The sequence below is a fragment of the Odontesthes bonariensis genome, chromosome 4, assembly GCF_027942865.1.
Source record: "Odontesthes bonariensis isolate fOdoBon6 chromosome 4, fOdoBon6.hap1, whole genome shotgun sequence".
NCBI lineage: Eukaryota > Metazoa > Chordata > Actinopteri > Atheriniformes > Atherinopsidae > Odontesthes > Odontesthes bonariensis.
The window spans coordinates 12051455-12075120 of NC_134509.1; the positions used below are offsets into that span (position 1 = coordinate 12051455).

Below are 23666 nucleotides of genomic sequence, written 5' to 3' on the forward strand. Positions count from 1 at the left end.
GATTTTTTTGGAAGGCGTTACCTCAGCTGAGGGTGGAGCAGGGGTTTTGTCTATCAGCCATGACAATTGATAACATGGCAGAGGGAATGGTTTTACGAATGCGATTGACGGAATATTAGTGTGTCACTGACAAAGGTGGAGATATCAGATGCAAGCGCATCTAGGCAGACGAATTGTTTTCATTCATTCACCTCTAACCTTGCTGATGTTTTAGGTTACAAATTGTTTATCAGCTGATGACTGTTTTGAGGGAGATTAGGAAAAGAAATCATGAACAAATGCCACACTGGTGTTGTATGCTGAAAAATCAAATGCACGCACATTTCTCTTGATTTATCTGTTTTATCTCTTATCATGGATACTCGGAATCAAACTGTGATTAAAAATACAACATGATGTTCTGGTAAAGACTGACATTTTTTCACTTTTAGTTTTTAGGGCATTCACTTTATGAGCCTTGTACTTTTATCAAATGGCTGTTTGTGCAGTGTGCTGGAACCGCTTCAGATAATAACAATAAAGACTCATATATACTCATGCATCCTCTGAGTTGAGAGGCGAGAAGGAAACACCTGCTTGTAGCATGGGTAAATAACACATCTGCAAAGGGGCCATCATTGATGATTTCTGTTGTGTTGTGTTAGATAGTTATTTCCTTCTGGCCATAACAAACATCGACTAAGCCCTTTGATGCGCAACATGGGTCAAAAGTGACCTGGCTGAGTTTTCATTTTCCATATCTTTGCAATAAAGTAACTTAATCATTCAACATACAAGGTATTCCTCAATTAACTTATTTTTTATCATCATGCGTCCTTATTTTATTTTTTCCTTTCTTACTTTTTGAATAAAAACCCTTTTTGTATCACTACCCCTATAATGCACAACATGGGTCAAAAATGAACCACATTCATTTTCTATGTTACTCCATGTATAGCTGAGGGTTTCTATGATGTATCTCTGAAATAAATTAATCATTAATCATTTTCTATTCCAAGTATGCAGTAAATATCTTGTTTTTGCTCAGCACAAATCTTTATTTTTATTTTCCTCTCTTACTTTATGAAGAAGCACAGCTTTTGTAATTCTACATCTAGTTTACACACATGGGTCAGACAGGACCCACATGCATTTACCATTTCACAGCTCAGCACAGCTCCCATCACACATCTAAGTACAGTAAGTATTGTTTTTCAATTGATCTAATATTACTTTAGAGATTATTTGATGACAGTAGTAAAAGATAACATTACATTACATAATATGATGATTAGGTTTAGGTTACCTTGAGAGTGAGTACATCACTTGTCAGAAAGTTACAAGTAATTATTATTAGCTAGTTGTTGATATATTTTGTTTTCCAGTTTCCAGTTCTGTTCAATTGCTGTGTTATCTGTTATCATGGTTCTGTTATTTCCTATCTTGGTTCTGTTATTTAGTTCCTGTTTTAGTTTTGTAGTTGTTGTCCTCTTGTGTTCTGTTCTATATTTACTTTCTCTCTTTGTCTTTTTCCTGCTCATTTTTGATTGCTCACACCTCTGTCTTGTTGTATTCTTTGTTCATCCCTGCCTCCTAGTGTTTTACTGTGTGCGTGGAACAGCGAGGTAATGGGAGAAAGACAAAGCACATGCTTAAAATCTTTTCCGACTGTTTGTCCTGGCAGCTCCTACGAATGACCATCACCAAACAGAGGCTGGGGGACGAGGAGGTTGGCGCTCGACATTTCCCTGCACACGAGAGAGAAGATCTGGTCAAACAGCTGGAACGAGCGAGAGAACAGGTGAGGAGTGCCGGCTTCTTTCAGATCTTAAACTCTAAATCGAAATCCCACTAAATCACATTTTGCAAAGTTGGACTAACAGGCAGACCCAAATAATGCAGATGGTAGTTATAAAGTTATTAGGTTACTCTTGCATGCATACGTTCAGTTGGACCCAATCAGGCCCAGGTGCTATGTGCATACTCCACACTTCCTTTCTTAAACTTGGAGTTAACAGAAGAGACTGATAGACGTAGAAGAAAAAGAAGCTGGTAATAAGAGAATAACAACAAGGGATAGCATGTACTGTATCGATAATACAATATTATCGTGCTAAAAGGGGCTTACCCCTCCCTATTGGAGTGGAGTCAGACATACTTCATCCAATAAATTGATTCAGTACATACTGGGACAAGTACAATCGTCCAGTTAAATGTTCTAGTTGAGCCATAACTGGCAGTCTGCCTTAACTGTGCATGGAAACATACGGACTAATTCTCTTAAGGATGTGATACAGCTGGAGGAGGTTCTCTATAAGGTGGAACTTTCACATTTATCACAAACAATTTGCTCTGACTACATGAGAATGAAGCGAGACTGTAAGGGTCACTTTAAAAGGTGCCTTTAGATAGTCAAAAGTATGAACACGTAGTAGAGCGGGACGTGTTTCAGCAGAAGGCTCATCGGCTCAACGTGGAAATGAACCACATCGTGGTTCTGTCAGACGTCCTGAAGCTCGTCTGAGAGGGACTTCACGCTGTGCTCCAGCACCTCATTCTGTGGCAAAAACAACGCACGCCAAATCATTACCTCAACTGCGACTTCATCCAATAACACCGCGCATTTTCCGGTTTATAGGTTGTGTATCATCTCTTACGTGTTCATACTTTTGACTATCTAGGCAAGGCAAGGCAAGGCAAGGCAAGGCAAGGCAAGGCAAGGCAAGGCAAGGCAAGGCAAGGCAAGGCAAGGCAAGGCAAGGCAAGGCAAGGCAAGGCAAGGCAAGGCATCTTTATTTATATAGCTCATTTCATACCACAGGCAACTCAATATGCTTTACATAAAGACAAGGCATTTAATAGAATAGACATCAAAACACAGAGTTAAAAGCAATCACAGAAGAGGGGAAAAAAGAAAAATATAAAACAATTAAGAGGATTTATAGCATTATGCTTTAAAATTATTTAAAGGAACTCAACCATAAGCACACTGAAAGAGAAATGTTTTTAACCTGGATTTAAAAGTGCTTACAGTTGTGGCTGATTTCAGTTCTGCTGGTAGTTTGTTCCAGTTGTGTGCAGCATAACAGCTAAAAGCTGCTTCACCGTGTCCAGTTTGAACTCTGGCCTCCACTATCTGACCTGAGTCAGTAGATCTCAGAGCTCTACTGGGTTTATACTCAGCTAGCATGTCATTCATGTATTCTGGACCTAAACCATTCCGTGATTTGTAGACGAGAAGCAGAACTTTAAAATCTATTCTGTATCTGACCGGGAGCCAATGTAAAGACTTGAGAACTGGGGTGATGTGATCTGATCTCTTTGTTGTGTTTAAAACTCGGGCTGCAGCCTTCTGAATGAGCTGCAGCTGTTTGAGACTCTTTTGGGGGAGTCCAGTCAGAAGACCGTGACATGAAACCCTTAACTCTGGATATGTTCTTAAGTTGATAAAAGGCTGTTTTGGTGACTGATTTGATATGATAGTTGAAGGTCAGGTCTGAGTCTATCAGCACGCCAAGGTTCCGGACTTGGTCTTTAGTTTCTAGAGATAGTGACTCAAGGTGTTTACTGACAGCAAACCTCTTTTCTTTGTTGCCAAACACAATGACCTCAGTTTTTTCTTGATTTAACTGAAGGAAATTTTGCATCATCCACTTTTTGACTTGCTCTAAGCAGTCGCACAATGACTCTATAGGACTGCAGTCATAGTTTTAAAGAAGTCAGATGGCATTGTGTCAAGACGGGATGTCGATGGTTTAAGATGCTGGACTGTTTCTTCTATGGTTTTTTTGTCAACTGTATTGAATTCTGACATCATAGTTGATTGATTCCTAGGTGGTTTTAAGGATTGCGTCATTTTATTATTTTGCTGATTTGTGTTGATATTTAGCCTTATAGATTTGATTGCTTTCATTTAAAAAGCAAGCAAATTCATTGCATTTTTCTGTGGAACAGAGTTCTGAAACTATCTGTTTTTGGGGGGTGTAAGTTTATCAACCATAGCAAACAGAGCACGAGTGTTGTTGATGTTCTTATTAATCATTTCAGATAAGTGTTGCTGTCTAGCCTTGAGTAACCCGTGGTTAAAATGACAAAGACTTTGTTTGTAGAGGTCATGGTGAATTTGAAGTTTAGTTTTTCTCCATTTACGCTCTGCTTTCCTGCATTCTGTTTTCAAGGCCTTTACCATCATAGTGTTCCTTCATGGTGTTCGCTTTCTGCACTCGCAGTTGATGACATAGCTATAACTTCCAGAAACTTAGCACTGGTATTCTCATTTATGTACCTTTTTCTAACAGACACACGGGTTAACTGACTGTTTGGAGATAACTGTAAGGCAGAGAACATACAGAAATGATCAGAGAGCGCCAAGTCCTTGATATCAACAGAAGAAATGTCAACACACTTAGAGATAAACAGAGATAAAGAACTTTTTTGTGGCACTACTGCCACTGCTTTATTAGTTCAGAAGGAAAATATTTGCATTTGCACCATATATTCAACATTATATTTGAGTTGTCATGGATCACAGCACGAAGTTGTCCTTAGTGTTCAAATGTGTTTTTAGAAGTAATTTTAAGCTTAATGATTTCCTGATTGAGGCTTTTAGATAAACATAAAATATCTCACAGGTATTTACACGAGCGACTTGGTCAACTTCAAAAAGAGGTCAACCTGCTCAGAACAAATCTGGTGAAGTACAAGGTAGCTACATTTTATTTTTTTATATATTGTTTTGTTTCCATAGGCATTGATGTTTTAAAACGGTCATTGACCTCTGAATTACATAAAATATCAAGCGTGTTTTTAAAGTAAAAAGCCTTATCCGACTACATTGATTTCAGAGTGCTCTGGAGAGTAGGAAGAACTCTAAAATCAGCGGCAAACCCAGCAGCAGTGCTCTAACTGGGGTGCTTTCTGCTAAACAAGGTCAGACTTTATCCACAAACGTTTTTTTTTTTAAAGATTCAAAATGTTCTACAGCAAATTTCTGAAAAAAAACTCGTGGATGTGGATGTCTCGTGGAAATGTGACAAACGCTGTGCTTGCAGTGAAGGAACTGTTACTCTCTGAGGTAATGGCTGCAGTTTGCCGGTGACTCCTCAGTCCATCTCCGACCTCAAGTCTCTGGCCACAGCTCTGCTGGAAACGATCCACGAGAAGAACATGGTGATCCAGCACTAGCGTCAGATCAACAAGTTCTGTAGTCTCTACTTCATACTCTTTATGGATTGTTGAGTCTGATTTGTGCAGATATTTTAGGGCAGAACCTGTAAATGTGGTTCTTATTCTGACTTGTCTCTTTTTTTTTTCTCTCGTCAGGATTCTTGGAAACCGAGTAGCAGAGCTCGAGAAGAAGCTAAAAACACTTGAGATTTCTGGATTATGGAGTCTCCCAGGTGAATATAAGGGTCTTATACAGAATTGAGACACGTTTAGTCTAACATGTGTTCTATGCATTCTTCACAATAATTCCTTCTCATGCTCTTTTTCTTCTTGCTACCTGAAGGCCTGACTTATAATGTTTCTCTGGGAATATGTGGAAGTATGTTCCTCTGTTAACATTGCCGTCTTTATAATAAGACTCTGATTTTTATCCTCTATTGCTTCTAATATCTGCCAACATTTACTCATCTCTGTCTATTCTTACAATTTCATTTGGTATATCATCATACATGTAAGCACAGCTGAATTCACCGCACAGACATCGTCTTTAAGTTACTTGAATGGTGGTTTTGTCAAGATGATGCTGCGGTTATAAAAGCAGGACCTCACGAAAGCAGAGCGGCAGTCTGAAAATGCTGGGAGTGACTGTTAGATGACACAAAGTCTTAATGTGCTGATTTTCAGTCACAATTTCGGACACATTAAACCATCTAACAAAATAAACAGAAAATTATGGGATTGAGATCAGCTTTATTTGAAACTCGGCTGTAATAACCCACACTAACACGCAGGCGTTATGCAGGAGTTATTCAGCCCCCAACTGCTTTCTCTGGGTGTTTTTGTCCAGTTTTGATGGGCTCAACTTTGTATGATTTCAGTCAGACTGACATGTTTACATGCATTTTAAAATTCCGGTTTATTTCTTATCAGAAGCGTCACAGGGTCACGCTCATTGGGACAGCCCTGTGAAACACAACTGCGGCTAAGAAAATCTAAGACTCAGGGTTCCTACACGGTCTCAGAAAGAATGGGGAGGTGTGCAGTTTGTTTTTAGCATTTTACAGTTCTGCATAAGAATGAAGGGTGTCTTACACGGATTCCATGTAAAAGATAGACTTAGCCACCATTACATCCCCATGCTGGTTGGAAGTAAAAGACTTAAAATCTGCAAGTAGAAAATGGACAAATAAGTCCATGAATCTATCAGAAAGACTGTTGACTGCAGTTTACAGTTGACCTTATTACGCCCTCTGCTGCCCATTAGTAAGAATGCAGTTTTAAGGGTGCTTTTTTTTTTGATTCATTTTGATTTGTCTCTGCTTTCATATGAAAATTAGGGATACTGTGGAGGAACAAGACTTAACAGACACCATGAAAAATTTAAGTAACTTCTTTTCACTTCTTTTTGTTTTTAAAAGAGACTTAAGGGGGGATAATGACGGTACAATTGTGTATGTTCATTATGTTGAGGAGAGGTAAGAGGAGAAAAGGTAGCGCCTGTTAGTTGACCGACCTGTCGGAGTATTGAAAACATATGACTGTGATGTACAAGCTGTCCCGCACAGTGAAGATATCGTGTTATCTTGTGACGTTGAAGGGCAACGCTTTGATTGCACGAAGGCACTAATGGAACTTTGCTGTCTGTTCATCACACACACGTCATGCTGAACTCCTGCTGACTTCATGATATACTCTGTAGAAAAGGTATCCACAAAGCTCTGTCTTCAGCACTCGGGTGCAGACTGGTGTGTCACCCCGACTGTTCCTTTCTCAACCGTTCATTATAAACCAAAAAAAAAAATGATTACTGTTGTGGGATCTCTGGTGCGTCTCACTTGGCACAACACATCCTGGTCACATGACGACCAAAGGTCTGTGGACAAAGACTTCTCTGCTTTGTGTCTTACATTTTCAATCTTCAGTATTCAACTTTGGAGAAATTTCATCAGCACTCAACATTGAAGAAGAGTGATATTTGCTTCACAATTCTACGGCTGCTGTATTTACGAACTGATACACTGGTTCAGGGTTCGTTTCATAAAGAAATTCCATTCTTTTTTTTTTTTAACAAAGGGACCAAGTGCAAATAACGGTGTCAACTGACCATCAATAGAGATGGTGTTAGATAAAAGCCAAATATCTGTCAGAGACTTCCTCCTTCATCTTCCTGCGTCCTGAAGGCATCGTTGCAGTGACACTAAAGAAGCTTACCTCCAGCTGCTCTGAGACCTGTTTAAGCAAAGAAGCTTTTTTTTTCATTATTTGGTTTACTGTGACACTGATGAATCCAGTTGTATGTGAGCAACTTATTTCTTAAAGCTACTGTCTTAAAAATAATAACATCCACATAGAAATTGTTTTTAAACTGTATGTAGAACACTGCATGCTCAAATACTGTTTAATTAAAAAATAACTGTGTTTTCTATCACCCCTTAAGCAAGCATGGGAGAAAGATTTAAATTATACCTTCTCAGAGGCTGAATGGGAGGGGATACTTAGGAATGGGAAGAGGGTATCGAGAGAGTTGAGGACTCGACTAGTCCAATTTAAAATATTAGATAGAATATACTGGACTCCTGTTAGGCTACACAGGGTTAGCAAATAATGGTAAATGTTGGAGATGCCAGCAGGATAGCGGCACATTGTTACACATGCTGTGGGAGTCCCCAGATGTTCAGGTCTTCTGGGCAGCAGTTCATAGGACAGTGGGGGAGATCTTTGGCAAAGATATTCCTTTTTGTAATAGACTCTACACTCTTGGTGACCCTTCAGTTATGAGTGCTCTGCCTTCATTTCTTTCGCAGTGGGCCCAAACAGCGATTATGCTGGGTAGGAAATTATTAATATTGGAATGGAAATCTTCTTCAGCTCCATCGCTTAATCACTGGCATACTTCTCTCGGCCAACTAGCTTCTTTAGAAAGGTTATCATTTAAATTATTGAACAAACTAGATGATTATGATCGAAAATGGGGACCCTCTCCAACTCAAATACTTAGGCACCTGAATAGGCTTATACAGCTGAACTCTTGAAACTTCATGTCCAGATTTCGTTAGGCATCACTTTTGTTTGTATTTATTTATTTTATTATTATTATTTGTTATTTATTTTTTATTTTTATACTAATATACTAATATATATATTTATATATATATATATATATTTTTTATTTGTTAATTTTTGTTTTGTATACATTCGTTCCTTTTACTATTTAATTTTGTGTGTAATGTTGTATAATTCACTTGAAGTCACTTGTCAAGGACTGAATTTATATTGTATAATAATATAATGTGGATTATTGTTTGTTCATTGTTAATTTCTGAAAAATAAAAAAAGTTTAAATCACAAAAAAAACCTGTGTTTTCATCTATGCTCTGTCTGAAATATATTGACGCCCTTCTTTAAAAGAAGTCAAATTCACAAGAATTAAGCAGAAACAGATGATTGCCAAACGTGTACCAACAACACTGATGCCTTTATCCTGATTTGTGTTAAGAAGAAATGAACTCACTATATGGATTCTTTTTATTCAAAGGTGCTTGTGAAAACTGTCTTTTTTTTTTAACAATAGATAAGAAAATACTAAGCAAGCCCTCATGTCTTTACACTGTATATTGCCAGGGTAAAACAGGAAATCGTGCAGTCATTTATTGAAAGATGTGCAAACATAAATGGAAATGCAGTGGAAAAGGTAGAAAACAAGTTTCTAAAATTCTAATGACTTGAAAGTCAACATTTAATATGAGAACCTTTATTGTTCGACACAGCCTGAACCCTCTCAGATGAGCTTTCTTGTAATTTCTTTAAGTAGTATTCAAGAATGATTCTCCAGGCTTCTTAAAAGGCATTTCAAAGCTCTTCTTTGGATGTTGGCTGCCCTTTGCTTCGTTCTCTTTCAAGATGATCCCACACCGCTTTAACAGCATTAAGTTCCGGGGCTCTGGGGAGGATTCATCCCTCCAGAAAGACCTGTTGCCTCTGATTTTCAGTTCGATTCTTGTGTCATTTTGGCATACCTCAGCCTTTTCTTATCGTTTCCCTTCCTTTAAAAATGGCTTCTTGTTGGTGCAAAAATACTACTTTATGTCTGTTAAACTGTTCTCTTTGGGTTTTTATGTTTGTACATGTAACTGATGAATAGGAACTAAATCTTTTTTTTGTGACAGCTGTAACTGTAAAATAATTTTTAAAAAGTTGCTTTTTCAAGTCTGTTATATAAAGACACAACAATGGTTCATATCTTGAGCTTAGAGCTTTAATGACTCATTGCTCACATTTTAGTGGCTTAACACACCCAAAAAAAACACTGAATATTCTGAAAATGGTACATGGTCTGGACTGATATGGGGTGAAAAAGAAGCCAATGTTCATTTCTTTGAAAGGTTTTAAAAAAGACTGGAGACTAATTTAAAAGATTACATGTAAGTCTGGCTCCTTGGATGCAAAATATAAAGAAACCAGGGTCGGTTCAAGCCTTTTTGCACCGTAATGTAGGTCAATTGATATTTTGTTGTATGCTGCCCTTGATGTAAAGCTTAACACTGTGTACTGCAGAATATATTTCAGGGTTTTATTCATAAACAAAGAAGAAAAACTTGTAGAGACTTGACTTTGCAAAGCTTGCACGAGGTTAGCCTGGTTGCGTGCAAACTTTTTCTGAGAGAGCGTACATGGCGATGGGAGTGGCATTTTAAGGCTTTTGATCAGAAAAGGAAAGTGGTCGGTTAGAAGGAAAGTAATTACATTCATCCAGGTGATAATGAGATGCCATACACAGTTGTCAGGAAATCTATAACAAGTGTTCACCTCTTTGTGATTCAGGAGTAGAAAACAAACGATCAAGATCACCAGGGTGATTCAGATTCATCCTTTATTCATCAACATCCACAACCAACCATAAACAATTCTTTTAGGATTTCAGTTGCATTGGCTGACAAACAATCATATATTGAATATTACTTCAAGTACATTGCTAATCAACTGTGACTTGGTTGATTTATTTTCTTTTTTGGTTTTATATAAGAATCCAGTGGATAAAATAATGAATAAAAACAAAGGCAAAATCTGTGTGCTAAACAAAGGAACGTCTCACTTGTACAACTTATACTGCATGTTCCAGAGTTTGGAGGAGGCAACCCCAATAACGCAGCAGGCGAGCCTTCGGCCTGCATTCCCATCTAACAAGCTCCCTGGGTTTCCACCAAGCCCTAAGTCATCTTCGCGTTCATGAATCACCACTGATCTTCCAAACACAGACGTGACTCCAAACAGTGTCGCATCAGATTCTATCAGCGCACTGATTTTTCCTTGCTGAGGCAAAAAGTTACCAAAGTCTCCTGGGTGGTTAGGGTGATCCACACCGTATGGATTGTAGTGGCCGCCAGTTGAGTCACATCCGCGGCTCAGGTCTCCATACTGATAGATGTGCACAGCTCTGTATTCTGGAGAGCCCTCTGTGGGGAAGCCACTGAAACTGAGAAGGACTTGCAGTTTTCCCTGAGAGGGATGCTGCTTAAAAAGCACCCGACCATAGATTTTGGGCAGGCCATCAGGGAGTGTAGAGCTCGGTTTCACTTTGCAGACTCCATACAGAGCGCCATTGGGCTGCGAGACCTCTGGTGGAAGCAGAGTATCAGTGTGCGCCGAGACACATTGTTGAAAGCCTGCCAGCAAGACCAACAGAGCGGTTTCCAGTACACTCACTGACCTGAAACATATTGGAATAACAGGACAATGCATATCAAATGTGTTGCATGGGCTTTAGATTAAATCAACATATATTTTTGGCAGAATTTAGACTATTTAAATAAGTAAAAGAAGCTGTTTGTTTACAGGCAGGAGTCCTACAGTAAGAGGGTTATGTCACTGATGGGGTTGGAGCTGATTTAAGAAAGCCCATCAGGTAATTAGATGGTATTTTCTATGTTAATTATAAGTTTGGTATAAAAGCCTAAAATGCAATCAACTACTACTTTTGTGCATTTTAGTAAAACAAAGAAAAAAAAAGGTAACATTTTTTTAACATGACAGTTTACAGTAGCACAGTGACTACCTCCATCATTTTAGTGGCTGGGATCTGTTACTTTTTACAAACTTCTACAGATTACACACTCAGGGATGAGACTTCAAAACTACTAGCAGGTTTTTATCTTACCATAAAGGTAAACGGTATAACGCAGTGTGTAAAGTTAATGGCGTGCCCCTGCAAAACCATGAAGACTTTAGTATACTTACCCGTGTGGTCGCATGATCGCCATCAAAACAACAAGAATTCAAACTCAAGTCTTCAGTCTTGACAACCTGCTCAGCACAGATCCTCTGAAGAGTCACGGTAAGAGTGTTTGATAACAGCTTTATAGGATTTTTTGGAAGGCGTTACCTCAGCTGAGGGTGGAGCAGGGTTTTTGTCTATCACCCATGAAAATTGATAACATGGCAGAGGGAATGGTTTTACGAATGCGACTGACGGAATATTAGTGTGTCACTGACAAAGGCGGAGATATCAGATGCAAGCGCATCTAGGCAGACGAATTGTTTTCATTCATTCACCTCTAACCTTGCTGATGTTTTAGGTTACAAATTGTTTATCAGCTGATGACTGTTTTGAGGGAGATTGGGAAAAGAAATCATGAACACATGCCACACTGATGTTGTATAATGAAAAATCAAATGCACGCACGTTTATCTTGATTTATCTGTTTTATCTCTCATCATGGGTACTCGGAATCAAACTGTGATTAAAAATACAACATGATGTTCTGGTAAAGACTGACATTTTTTTACTTTTAGTTTTTAGGGCATTCACTTTATGAGCCTTGTACTTTTATCAAATGGCTGTTTGTGCAGTGTGCTGGAACCGCTTCAGATAATAACAATAAAGACTCATATATACTCATGCATCCTCTGAGTTGAGTGGCGAGAAGGAAACACCTGCTTGTAGCATGGGTAAATAACACATCTGCAAAGGTGCCATCATTGATGATTTCTGTTGTGTTGTGTTAGATAGTTATTTCTTTCTGGCCATAACGAACATCGACTAAGCCCTTTGATGCGCAACATGGGTCAAAAGTGACCTGGCTGAGTTTTCATTTTCCATATCTTTGCAATAAAGTAACTTAATCATTCAACATACAAGATATTCCTCAATTAACTTATTTTTTATCATCATGCGTCCTTATTTTATTTTTTCCTTTCTTACTTTTTGAATAAAAACCCTTTTTGTATCACTACCCCTATAATGCACAACATGGGTCAAAAATGAACCGCATTCATTTTCTATGTTACTCCATGTATAGCTGAGGGTTTCTATGATATATCTCTGAAATAAATTAATCATTAATCATTTTCTATTCCAAGTATGCAGTAAATATCTTGTTTTTGCTCAGCACAAATCTTTATTTTTATTTTCCTCTCTTACTTTATGAAAAAGCACAGCTTTTGTAATTCTACATCAAGTTTACACACATGGGTCAGACAGGACCCACATGCATTTACCATTTCACAGCTCAGCACAGCTCCCATCACACATCTAAGTACAGTAAGTATTGTTTTTCAATTGTTCTAATATTACTTTAGAGATTATTTGATGACAGTAGTAAAAGATAACATTACATTACATAATATGATGATTAGGTTTAGGTTACCTTGAGAGTGAGTACATTACTTGTCAGAAAGTTACAAGTAATTATTATTAGCTAGTTGTTGATATATTCTATTTTAGTCAGCTGGTGTTCCCAGTGCACCAGGCCTGTGTGCCAGGAGCACAAACATTTAGTGGTCATCTGCGAGAGATGTAAATATTGAGATGCAATTTGTGCTCTAGTTATGTGTTAAGTGGTATTTTATTTTGTTTTCCAGTTTCCAGTTCTGTTCAATAGCTGTGTTATCTGTTATCATGGTTCTGTTATTTAGTTCCTGTTTTAGTTTTGTAGTTGTTGTCCTCTTGTGTTCTGTTCTATATTTACTTTCTCTCTTTGTCTTTTTCCTGCTCATTTTTGATTGCTCACACCTCTGTCTTGTTGTATTGTTTGTTCATCCCTGCCTCCTAGTGTTTTACTGTGTGCGTGGAACAGCGAGGTAATGGGAGAAAGACAAAGCACATGCTTAAAATCTTTTCCGACTGTTTTTCCTGGCAGCTCCTACGAATGACCATCACCAAACAGAGGCTGGGGGACGAGGAGGTTGGCGCTCGACATTTCCCTGCACACGAGAGAGAAGATCTGGTCAAACAGCTGGAACGAGCGAGAGAACAGGTGAGGAGTGCCGGCTTCTTTCAGATCTTAAACTCTAAATCGAAATCCCACTAAATCACATTTTGCAAAGTTGGACTAACAGGCAGACCCAAATAATGCAGATGGTAGTTATAAAGTTATCAGGTTACTCTTGCATGCATACGTTCAGTTGGACCCAATCAGGCCCAGGTGCTATGTGCATACTCCACACTTCCTTTCTTAAACTTGGAGTTAACAGAAGAGACTGATAGACGTAGAAGAAAAAGAAGCTGGTAATAAGAGAATAACAACAAGGGATAGCATGTACTGTATCGATAATACAATATTATCGTGCTAAAAGGGGCTTACCCCTCCCTATTGGAGTGGAGTCAGACATACTTCATCCAATAAATTGATTCAGTACATACTGGGACAAGTACAATCGTCCAGTTAAATGTTCTAGTTGAGCCATAACTGGCAGTCTGCCTTAACTGTGCATGGAAACATACGGACTAATTCTCTTAAGGATGTGATACAGCTGGAGGAGGTTCTCTATAAGGTGGAACTTTCACATTTATCACAAACAATTTGCTCTGACTACATGAGAATGAAGCGAGACTGTAAGGGTCACTTTAAAAGGTGCCTTTAGATAGTCAAAAGTATGAACACGTAGTAGAGCGGGACGTGTTTCAGCAGAAGGCTCATCGGCTCAACGTGGAAATGAACCACATCGTGGTTCTCTCAGACGTCCTGAAGCTCGTCTGAGAGGGACTTCACGCTGTGCTCCAGCACCTCATTCTGTGGCAAAAACAACCCACGCCAAATCATTACCTCAACTGCGACTTCATCCAATAACACCGCGCATTTTCCGGTTTATAGGTTGTGTATCATCTCTTACGTGTTCATACTTTTGACTATCTAGGCAAGGCAAGGCAAGGCAAGGCAAGGCATCTTTATTTATATAGCTCATTTCATACCACAGGCAACTCAATATGCTTTACATAAAGACAAGGCATTTAAAAGAACAGCATAAAGCAGCATAAAAACAAGCAATTTAAAGAGAAAAAATTAGAATAGACATCAAAACACAGAGTTAAAAGCAATCACAGAAGAGGGAAAAAAGAAAAATATAAAACAATTAAGAGGATTTATAGCATTATGCTTTAAAATTATTTAAAGGAACTCAACCATAAGCACACCGAAAGAGAAATGTTTGTAACCTGGATTTAAAAGTGCTTACAGTTGTGGCTGATTTCAGTTCTGCTGGTAGTTTGTTCCAGTTGTGTGCAGCATAACAGCTAAAAGCTGCTTCACCGTGTCCAGTTTGAACTCTGGCCTCCACTATCTGACCTGAGTCAGTAGATCTCAGAGCTCTACTGGGTTTATACTCTACTAGCATGTCATTCATGTATTCTGGACCTAAACCATTCCGTGATTTGTAGAGGAGAAGCAGAACTTTAAAATCTATTCTGTATCTGACCGGGAGCCAATGTAAAGACTTGAGAACTGGGGTGATGTTATCTGATCTCTTTGTTCTGGTTAAAACTCGGGCTGCAGCCTTCTGAATGAGCTGCAGCTGTTTGAGACTCTTTTGGGGGAGTCCAGTCAGAAGACCGTGACATGAAACCCTTAACTCTGGATATGTTCTTAAGTTGATAAAAGGCTGTTTTGGTGACTGATTTGATATGATAGTTGAAGGTCAGGTCTGAGTCTATCAGCACGCCAAGGTTCCGGACTTGGTCTTTAGTTTCTAGAGATAGTGACTCAAGGTGTTTACTGACAGCAAACCTCTTCTCTTTGTTGCCAAACACAATGACCTCAAATTTTTCTTGATTTAACTGAAGGAAATTTTGGTTCATCCACTTTTTGACTTGCTCTAAGCAGTCGCACAATGACTCTGTAGGACTGCAGTCATAGTTTTAAAGAAGTCAGATGGCATTGTGTCAAGACGGGATGTCGATGGTTTAAGATGCTGGACTGTTTCTTCTATGGTTTTTGGTCAACTGTATTGAATTCTGACATCATAGTTGATTGATTCCTAGGTGGTTTTAAGGATTGCGTCATTTTATTATTTTTCTGATTTGTGTTGATATTTAGCCTTATAGATTTGATTGCTTTCATTTAAAAAGCAAGCGAATTCATTGCATTTTTCTGTGGAACAGAGTTCTGAAACTATCTGTTTTTGGGGGGTGTCAGCTTATCAACCATAGCAAACAGAGCACGAGTGTTGTTGATGTTCTTATTAATCATTTCAGATAAGTGTTGCTGTCTAGCCTTGAGTAACCCGTGGTTAAAATGACAAAGACTTTGTTTGTAGAGGTCATGGTGAATTTGAAGTTTAGTTTTTCTCCATTTACGCTCTGCTTTCCTGCATTCTGTTTTCAAGGCCTTTACCATCATAGTGTTCCTTCATGGTGTTCGCTTTCTGCACTCGCAGTTGATGACATAGCTATAACTTCCAGAAACTTAGCACTGGTATTCTCATTTATGTACCTTTTTCTAACAGACACACGGGTTAACTGACTGTTTGGAGATAACTGTAAGGCAGAGAACACACAGAAATGATCAGAGAGCGCCAAGTCCTTGATATCAACAGAAGAAATGTCAACACACTTAGAGATAAACAGAGATAAAGAACTTTTTTGTTGCACTACTGCCACTGCTTTATTAGTTCAGAAGGAAAATATTTGCATTTGCACCATATATTCAACATTATATTTGAGTTTTCATGGATCACAACACGAAGTTGTCCTTAATGTTCAAATGTGTTTTTAGAAGTAATTTTAAGCTTAATGATTTCCTGATTGAGGCTTTTAGATAAACATAAAATATCTCACAGGTATTTACACGAGCGACTTGGTCAACTTCAAAAAGAGGTCAACCTGCTCAGAACAAATCTGGTGAAGTACAATGTAGCTACATTTTATTTTTTTATATATTGTTTTTTTTCCATAGGCATTGATGTTTTAAAACGGTCATTGACCTCTGAATTACATAAAATATCAAACGTGTTTTAAAAGTAAAAAGACTTATCCGACTACATTGATTTCAGAGTGCTCTGGAGAGTAGGAAGAACTCTAAAATCAGCGGCAAACCCAGCAGCAGTGCTCTAACTCGGGTGCTTTCTGCTAAACAAGGTCAGACTTTATCCACAAACTTTTTTTTTTTAAAGATTCAAAATGATCTACAGCAAATTTCTGAAAAAAAAACTTGAGATAGTTGTTGTGGATGTCTCGTGGAAATGTGACAAACGCTGTGCTTGCAGTGAAGGAACTGTTACTCTCTGAGGTAAACGGCTGCAGTTTGCCGGTGACTCCTCAGTCCATCTCCGACCTCAAGTCTCTGGCCACAGCTCTGCTGGAAACGATCCACGAGAAGAACATGGTGATCCAGCACCAGCGTCAGATCAACAAGTTCTGTAGTCTCTACTTCATACTCTTTATGGATTGTTGAGTCTGATTTGTGCAGATATTTTAGGGCAGAACCTGTAAATGTGGTTCTTATTCTGACTTGTCTCTTTTTTTTTTCTCTCGTCAGGATTCTTGGAAACCGAGTAGCAGAGCTCGAGAAGAAGCTAAAAACACTTGAGATTTCTGGATTATGGAGTCTCCCAGGTGAATATAAGGGTCTTATACAGCATTGAGACACGTTTAGTCTAACATGTGTTCTATGCATTCTTCACAATAATTCCTTCTCATGCTCTTTTTCTTCTTGCTACCTGAAGGCCTGACTTATAATGTTTCTCTGGGAATATGTGGAAGTATGTTCCTCTGTTAACATTGCCGTCTTTATGATAAGACTCTGATTTTTATCCTCTATTGCTTCTAATATCTGCCAACATTTACTCATCTCTGTCTATTCTTACAATTTCATTTGGTATATCATCATACATGTAAGCACAGCTGAATTCACCGCACAGACATCGTGTTTAAGTTACTTGAATGGTGGTTTTGTCAAGATGATGCTGCGGTTATAAAAGCAGGACCTCGCGAAAGCAGAGCGGCAGTCTGAAAATGCTGGGAGTGACTGTTAGATGACACAAAGTCTCAATGTGCTGATTTTCAGTCACAATTTCGGACACATTAATCCATCTAACAAAATAAACAGAAAATTATGGGATTGAGATCAGCTTTATTTGAAACTCAGCTGTAATAACCCACACTAACACGCAGGCGTTATGCAGGAGTTATTCAGCCCCCAACTGCTTTCTCTGGGTGTTTTTGTCCAGTTTTGATGGGCTCAACTTTGTATGATTTCAGTCAGACTGACATGTTTACATGCATTTTAAAATTCCGGTTTATTTCTTATCAGAAGCGTCACAGGGTCACGCTCATTGGGACAGCCCTGTGAAACACAACTGCGGCTAAGAAAATCTAAGACTCAGGGTTCCTACACGGTCTCAGAAAGAATGGGGAGGTGTGCAGTTTGTTTTTAGCATTTTACAGTTCTGCATAAGAATGAAGGGCGTCTTACACGGATTCCATGTAAAAGATAGACTTAGCCACCATTACATCCCCATGCTGGTTGGAAGTAAAAGACTTAAAATCTGCAAGTAGAAAATGGACAAATAAGTCCATGAATCTATCAGAAAGACTGTTGACTGCAGTTTACAGTTGACCTTATTTCGCCCTCTGTTGCCCATTAGTAAGAATGCAGTTTTAAGGGTGCTTTTTTTTTTTGATTCATTTTGATTTGTCTCTGCTTTCATATGAAAATTAGGGATACTGTGGAGGAACAAGACTTAACAGACACCATGAAAAATTTAAGTAACTTCTTTTCACTTCTTTTTGTTTTTAAAAGAGACTTAAGGGGGGATAATGACGGTACAATTGTGTATGTTCATTATGTTGAGGAGAGGTAAGAGGAGAAAAGGTAGCGCCTGTTAGTTGACCGACCTGTCGGAGTATTGAAAACATATGACTGTGATGTACAAGCTGTCCCGCACAGTGAAGATATCGTGTTATCTTGTGACGTTGAAGGGCAACGCTTTGATTGCACGAAGGCACTAATGGAACTTTGCTGTCTGTTCATCACACACACGTCATGCTGAACTCCTGCTGACTTCATGATATACTCTGTAGAAAAGGTATCCACAAAGCTCTGTCTTCAGCACTCGGCTGCAGACTGGTGTGTCACCCCGACTGTTCCTTTCTCAACCGTTCATTATAAACCAAAAAAAAAAATGATTACTGTTGTGGGATCTCTGGTGCGTCTCACTTGGCACAACACATCCTGGTCACATGACGACCAAAGGTCTGTGGACAAAGACTTCTCTGCTTTGTGTCTTACATTTTCAATCTTCAGTATTCAACTTTGGAGAAATTTCATCAGCACTCAACATTGAAGAAGAGTGATATTTGCTTCACAATTCTACGGCTGCTGTATTTACGAACTGATACACTGGTTCAGGGTTCGTTTCATAAAGAAATTCCATTCTTTTTTTTTTTTAACAAAGGGACCAAGTGCAAATAACGGTGTCAACTGACCATCAATAGAGATGGTGTTAGATAAAAGCCAAATATCTGTCAGAGACTTCCTCCTTCATCTTCCTGCGTCCTGAAGGCATCGTTGCAGTGACACTAAAGAAGCTTACCTCCAGCTGCTCTGAGACCTGTTTAAGCAAAGAAGCTTTTTTTTTCATTATTTGGTTTACTGTGACACTGATGAATCCAGTTGTATGTGAGCAACTTATTTCTTAAAGCTACTGTCTTAAAAATAATAACATCCACATAGAAATTGTTTTTAAACTGTATGTAGAACACTGCATGCTCAAATACTGTTTAATTAAAAAATAACTGTGTTTTCTATCACCCCTTAAGCAAGCATGGGAGAAAGATTTAAATTATACCTTCTCAGAGGCTGAATGGGAGGGGATACTTAGGAATGGGAAGAGGGTATCGAGAGAGTTGAGGACTCGACTAGTCCAATTTAAAATATTACATAGAATATACTGGACTCCTGTTAGGCTACACAGGGTTAGCAAATAATGGTAAATGTTGGAGATGCCAGCAGGATAGCGGCACATTGTTACACATGCTGTGGGAGTCCCCAGATGTTCAGGTCTTCTGGGCAGCAGTTCATAGGACAGTGGGGGAGATCTTTGGCAAAGATATTCCTTTTTGTAATAGACTCTACACTCTTGGTGACCCTTCAGTTATGAGTGCTCTGCCTTCATTTCTTTCGCAGTGGGCCCAAACAGCAATTATGCTGGGTAGGAAATTATTAATATTGGAATGGAAATCTTCTTCAGCTCCATCGCTTAATCACTGGCATACTTCTCTCGGCCAACTAGCTTCTTTAGAAAGGTTATCATTTAAATTATTGAACAAACTAGATGATTATGATCGAAAATGGGGACCCTCTCCAACTCAAATACTTAGGCACCTGAATAGGCTTATACAGCTGAACTCTTGAAACTTCATGTCCAGATTTCGTTAGGCATCACTTTTGTTTGTATTTATTTATTTTATTATTAATATTTGTTATTTATTTTTTATTTTTTTACTAATATACTAATACTGATGTGTATGATTATATTTATATATATATTTTTTTTATTTGTTAATTTTTGTTTTGTATACATTCGTTCCTTTTACTATTTAATTTTGTGTGTAATGTTGTATAATTCACTTGAAGTCACTTGTCAAGGACTGAATTTATATTGTATAATAATATAATGTGGATTATTGTTTGTTCATTGTTAATTTCTGAAAAATAAAAAAAGTTTAAATCACAAAAAAACCCTGTGTTTTCATCTATGCTCTGTCTGAAATATATTGACGCCCTTCTTTAAAAGAAGTCAAATTCACAAGAATTAAGCAGAAAAAGATGATTGCCAAACGTGTACCAACAACACTGATGCCTTTATCCTGATTTGTGTTAAGAAGAAATGAACTCACTATATGGATTCTTTTTATTCAAAGGTGCTTGTGAAAACTGTCTTTTTTTTTTTAACAATAGATAAGAAAATACTAAGCAAGCCCTCATGTCTTTACACTGTATATTGCCAGGGTAAAACAGGAAATCGTGCAGTCATTTATTGAAAGATGTGCAAACATAAATGGAAATGCAGTGGAAAAGGTAGAAAACAAGTTTCTAAAATTCTAATGACTTGAAAGTCAACATTTAATATGAGAACCTTTATTGTTCGACACAGCCTGAACCCTCTCAGATGAGCTTTCTTGTAATTTCTTTAAGTAGTATTCAAGAATGATTCTCCAGGCTTCTTAAAAGGCATTTTAAAGCTCTTCTTTGGATGTTGGCTGCCCTTTGCTTCGTTCTCTTTCAAGATGATCCCACACCGCTTTAACAGCATTAAGTTCCGGGGCTCTGGGGAGGATTCATCCCTCCAGAAAGACCTGTTGCCTCTGATTTTCAGTTCGATTCTTGTGTCATTTTGGCATACCTCAGCCTTTTCTTATCGTTTCCCTTCCTTTAAAAATGGCTTCTTGTTGGTGCAAAAATACTACTTTATGTCTGTTAAACTGTTCTCTTTGGGTTTTTATGTTTGTACATGTAACTGATGAATAGGAACTAAATCTTTTTTTTGTGACAGCTGTAACTGTAAAATAATTTTTAAAAAGTTGCTTTTTCAAGTCTGTTATATAAAGACACAACAATGGTTCATATCTTGAGCTTAGAGCTTTAATGACTCATTGCTCACATTTTAGTGGCTTAACACACCCAAAAAAAACACTGAATATTCTGAAAATGGTACATGGTCTGGACTGATATGGGGTGAAAAAGAAGCCAATGTTCATTTCTTTGAAAGGTTTTAAAAAAGACTGGAGACTAATTTAAAAGATTACATGTAAGTGTGGCTCCTTGGATGCAAAATATAAAGAAACCAGGGTCGGTTCAAGCCTTTTTGCACCGTAATGTAGGTCAATTGATATTTTGTTGTATGCTGCCCTTGATGTAAAGCTTAACACTGTGTACTGCAGAATATATTTCAGGGTTTTATTCATAAACAAAGAAGAAAAACTTGTAGAGACTTGACTTTGCAAAGCTTGCACGAGGTTAGCCTGGTTGCGTGCAAACCTTTTCTGAGAGAGCGTACATGGCGATGGGAGTGGCATTTTAAGGCTTTTGATCAGAAAAGGAAAGTGGTCGGTTAGAAGGAAAGTAATTACATTCATCCAGGTGATAATGAGATGCCATACACAGTTGTCAGGAAATCTATAACAAGTGTTCACCTCTTTGTGATTCAGGAGTAGAAAACAAACGATCAAGATCACCAGGGTGATTCAGATTCATCCTTTATTCATCAACATCCACAACCAACCATAAACAATTCTTTTAGGATTTCAGTTGCATTGGCTGACAAACAATCATATATTGAATATTACTTCAACTACATTGCTAATCAACTGTGACTTGGTTGATTTGTTTTCTTTTTTGGTTTTATATAAGAATCCAGTGGATAAAATAATGAATAAAAACAAAGGCAAAATCTGTGTGCTAAACAAAGGAACGTCTCACTTGTACAACTTATACTGCATGTTCCAGAGTTTGGAGGAGGCAACCCCAATAACGCAGCAGGCGAGCCTTCGGCCTGCATTCCCATCTAACAAGCTCCCTGGGTTTCCACCAAGCCCTAAGTCATCTTCGCGTTCATGAATCACCACTGATCTTCCAAACACAGACGTGACTCCAAACAGTGTCGCATCAGATTCTATCAGCGCACTGATTTTTCCTTGCTGAGGCAAAAAGTTACCAAAGTCTCCTGGGTGGTTAGGGTGATCCACACCGTATGGATTGTAGTGGCCGCCAGTTGAGTCACATCCGCGGCTCAGGTCTCCATACTGATAGATGTGCACAGCTCTGTATTCTGGAGAGCCCTCTGTGGGGAAGCCACTGAAACTGAGAAGGACTTGCAGTTTTCCCTGAGAGGGATGCTGCTTAAAAAGCACCCGACCATAGATTTTGGGCAGGCCATCAGGGAGTGTAGAGCTCGGTTTCACTTTGCAGACTCCATACAGAGCGCCATTGGGCTGCGAGACCTCTGGTGGAAGCAGAGTATCAGTGTGCGCCGAGACACATTGTTGAAAGCCTGCCAGCAAGACCAACAGAGCGGTTTCCAGTACACTCACTGACCTGAAACATATTGGAATAACAGGACAATGCATATCACATGTGTTGCATGGGCTTTAGATTAAATCAACATATATTTTTGGCAGAATTTAGACTATTTAAATAAGTAAAAGAAGCTGTTTGTTTACAGGCAGGAGTCCTACAGTAAGAGGGTTATGTCACTGATGGGGTTGGAGCTGATTTAAGAAAGCCCATCAGGTAATTAGATGGTATTTTCTATGTTAATTATAAGTTTGGTATAAAAGCCTAAAATGCAATCAACTACTACTTTTGTGCATTTTAGTAAAACAAAGAAAAAAAAAGGTAACATTTTTTTAACATGACAGTTTACAGTAGCACAGTGACTACCTCCATCATTTTAGTGGCTGGGATCTGTTACTTTTTACAAACTTCTACAGATTACACACTCAGGGATGAGACTTCAAAACTACTAGCAGGTTTTTATCTTACCATAAAGGTAAACGGTATAACGCAGTGTGTAAAGTTAATGGCGTGCCCCTGCAAAACCATGAAGACTTTAGTATACTTACCCGTGTGGTCGCATGATCGCCATCAAAACAACAAGAATTCAAACTCAAGTCTTCAGTCTTGACAACCTGCTCAGCACAGATCCTCTGAAGAGTCACGGTAAGAGTGTTTGATAACAGCTTTATAGGATTTTTTGGAAGGCGTTACCTCAGCTGAGGGTGGAGCAGGGTTTTTGTCTATCAGCCATGACAATTGATAACATGGCAGAGGGAATGGTTTTACGAATGCGATTGACGGAATATTAGTGTGTCACTGACAAAGGTGGAGATATCAGATGCAAGCGCATCTAGGCAGACGAATTGTTTTCATTCATTCACCTCTAACCTTGCTGATGTTTTAGGTTACAAATTGTTTATCAGCTCATGACTGTTTTGAGGGAGATTAGGAAAAGAAATCATGAACAAATGCCACACTGGTGTTGTATGCTGAAAAATCAAATGCACGCACATTTCTCTTGATTTATCTGTTTTATCTCTTATCATGGGTACTCGGAATCAAACTGTGATTAAAAATACAACATGATGTTCTGGTAAAGACTGACATTTTTTTACTTTTAGTTTTTAGGGCATTCACTTTATGAGCCTTGTACTTTTATCAAATGGCTGTTTGTGCAGTGTGCTGGAACCGCTTCAGATAATAACAATAAAGACTCATATATACTCATGCATCCTCTGAGTTGAGAGGCGAGAA

At 38.5% G+C, this 23666-nt stretch overlaps 2 protein-coding genes and 1 long non-coding RNA gene across 3 annotated transcripts; 1 reads left to right on the forward strand and 2 right to left on the reverse strand.

Annotated features, from left to right (window-relative positions):
• Positions 1–10217: 10217 nt before the first annotated feature.
• LOC142379271 (extracellular superoxide dismutase [Cu-Zn]-like) lies at positions 10218–11507 on the reverse strand. The gene is made up of 2 exons (XM_075464406.1): positions 11380–11507; positions 10218–10852 (listed from the first exon to the last, which is right to left on the reverse strand). Exons 1-2 carry the CDS (start codon positions 11400–11402, stop codon positions 10234–10236), a joined length of 642 nt encoding a protein of 213 aa, XP_075320521.1. The 5' UTR covers positions 11403–11507; the 3' UTR covers positions 10218–10233.
• A 4964-nt stretch (positions 11508–16471) lies between these two features.
• Positions 16472–17117, forward strand: LOC142379272 (uncharacterized). The gene is made up of 4 exons (XR_012769668.1): positions 16472–16492; positions 16621–16768; positions 16893–16969; positions 17080–17117. It is a non-coding gene; the product is annotated as an uncharacterized LOC142379272 (long non-coding RNA).
• Positions 17118–21719: 4602 nt separating this feature from the next.
• On the reverse strand, positions 21720–23158 carry LOC142379273 (extracellular superoxide dismutase [Cu-Zn]-like). Its single transcript, XM_075464407.1, has 2 exons — positions 22979–23158; positions 21720–22451 (listed from the first exon to the last, which is right to left on the reverse strand). Exons 1-2 carry the CDS (start codon positions 22999–23001, stop codon positions 21833–21835), a joined length of 642 nt encoding a protein of 213 aa, XP_075320522.1. The 5' UTR covers positions 23002–23158; the 3' UTR covers positions 21720–21832.
• Positions 23159–23666: the final 508 nt, after the last annotated feature.

Excerpts from the sequence above, each read along its gene's own strand:
- LOC142379271 (XM_075464406.1), bottom strand. The coding sequence starts at position 11,402 with ATGGCGATCATGCGACCACACGG. Across the intron at positions 10,853-11,379 it reads GCGATCATGCGACCACACGG|GTCAGTGAGTGTACTGGAAA; the intron begins GTAAGTATACTA and ends AATATGTTTCAG.
- LOC142379273 (XM_075464407.1), bottom strand. The coding sequence starts at position 23,001 with ATGGCGATCATGCGACCACACGG. Across the intron at positions 22,452-22,978 it reads GCGATCATGCGACCACACGG|GTCAGTGAGTGTACTGGAAA; the intron begins GTAAGTATACTA and ends AATATGTTTCAG.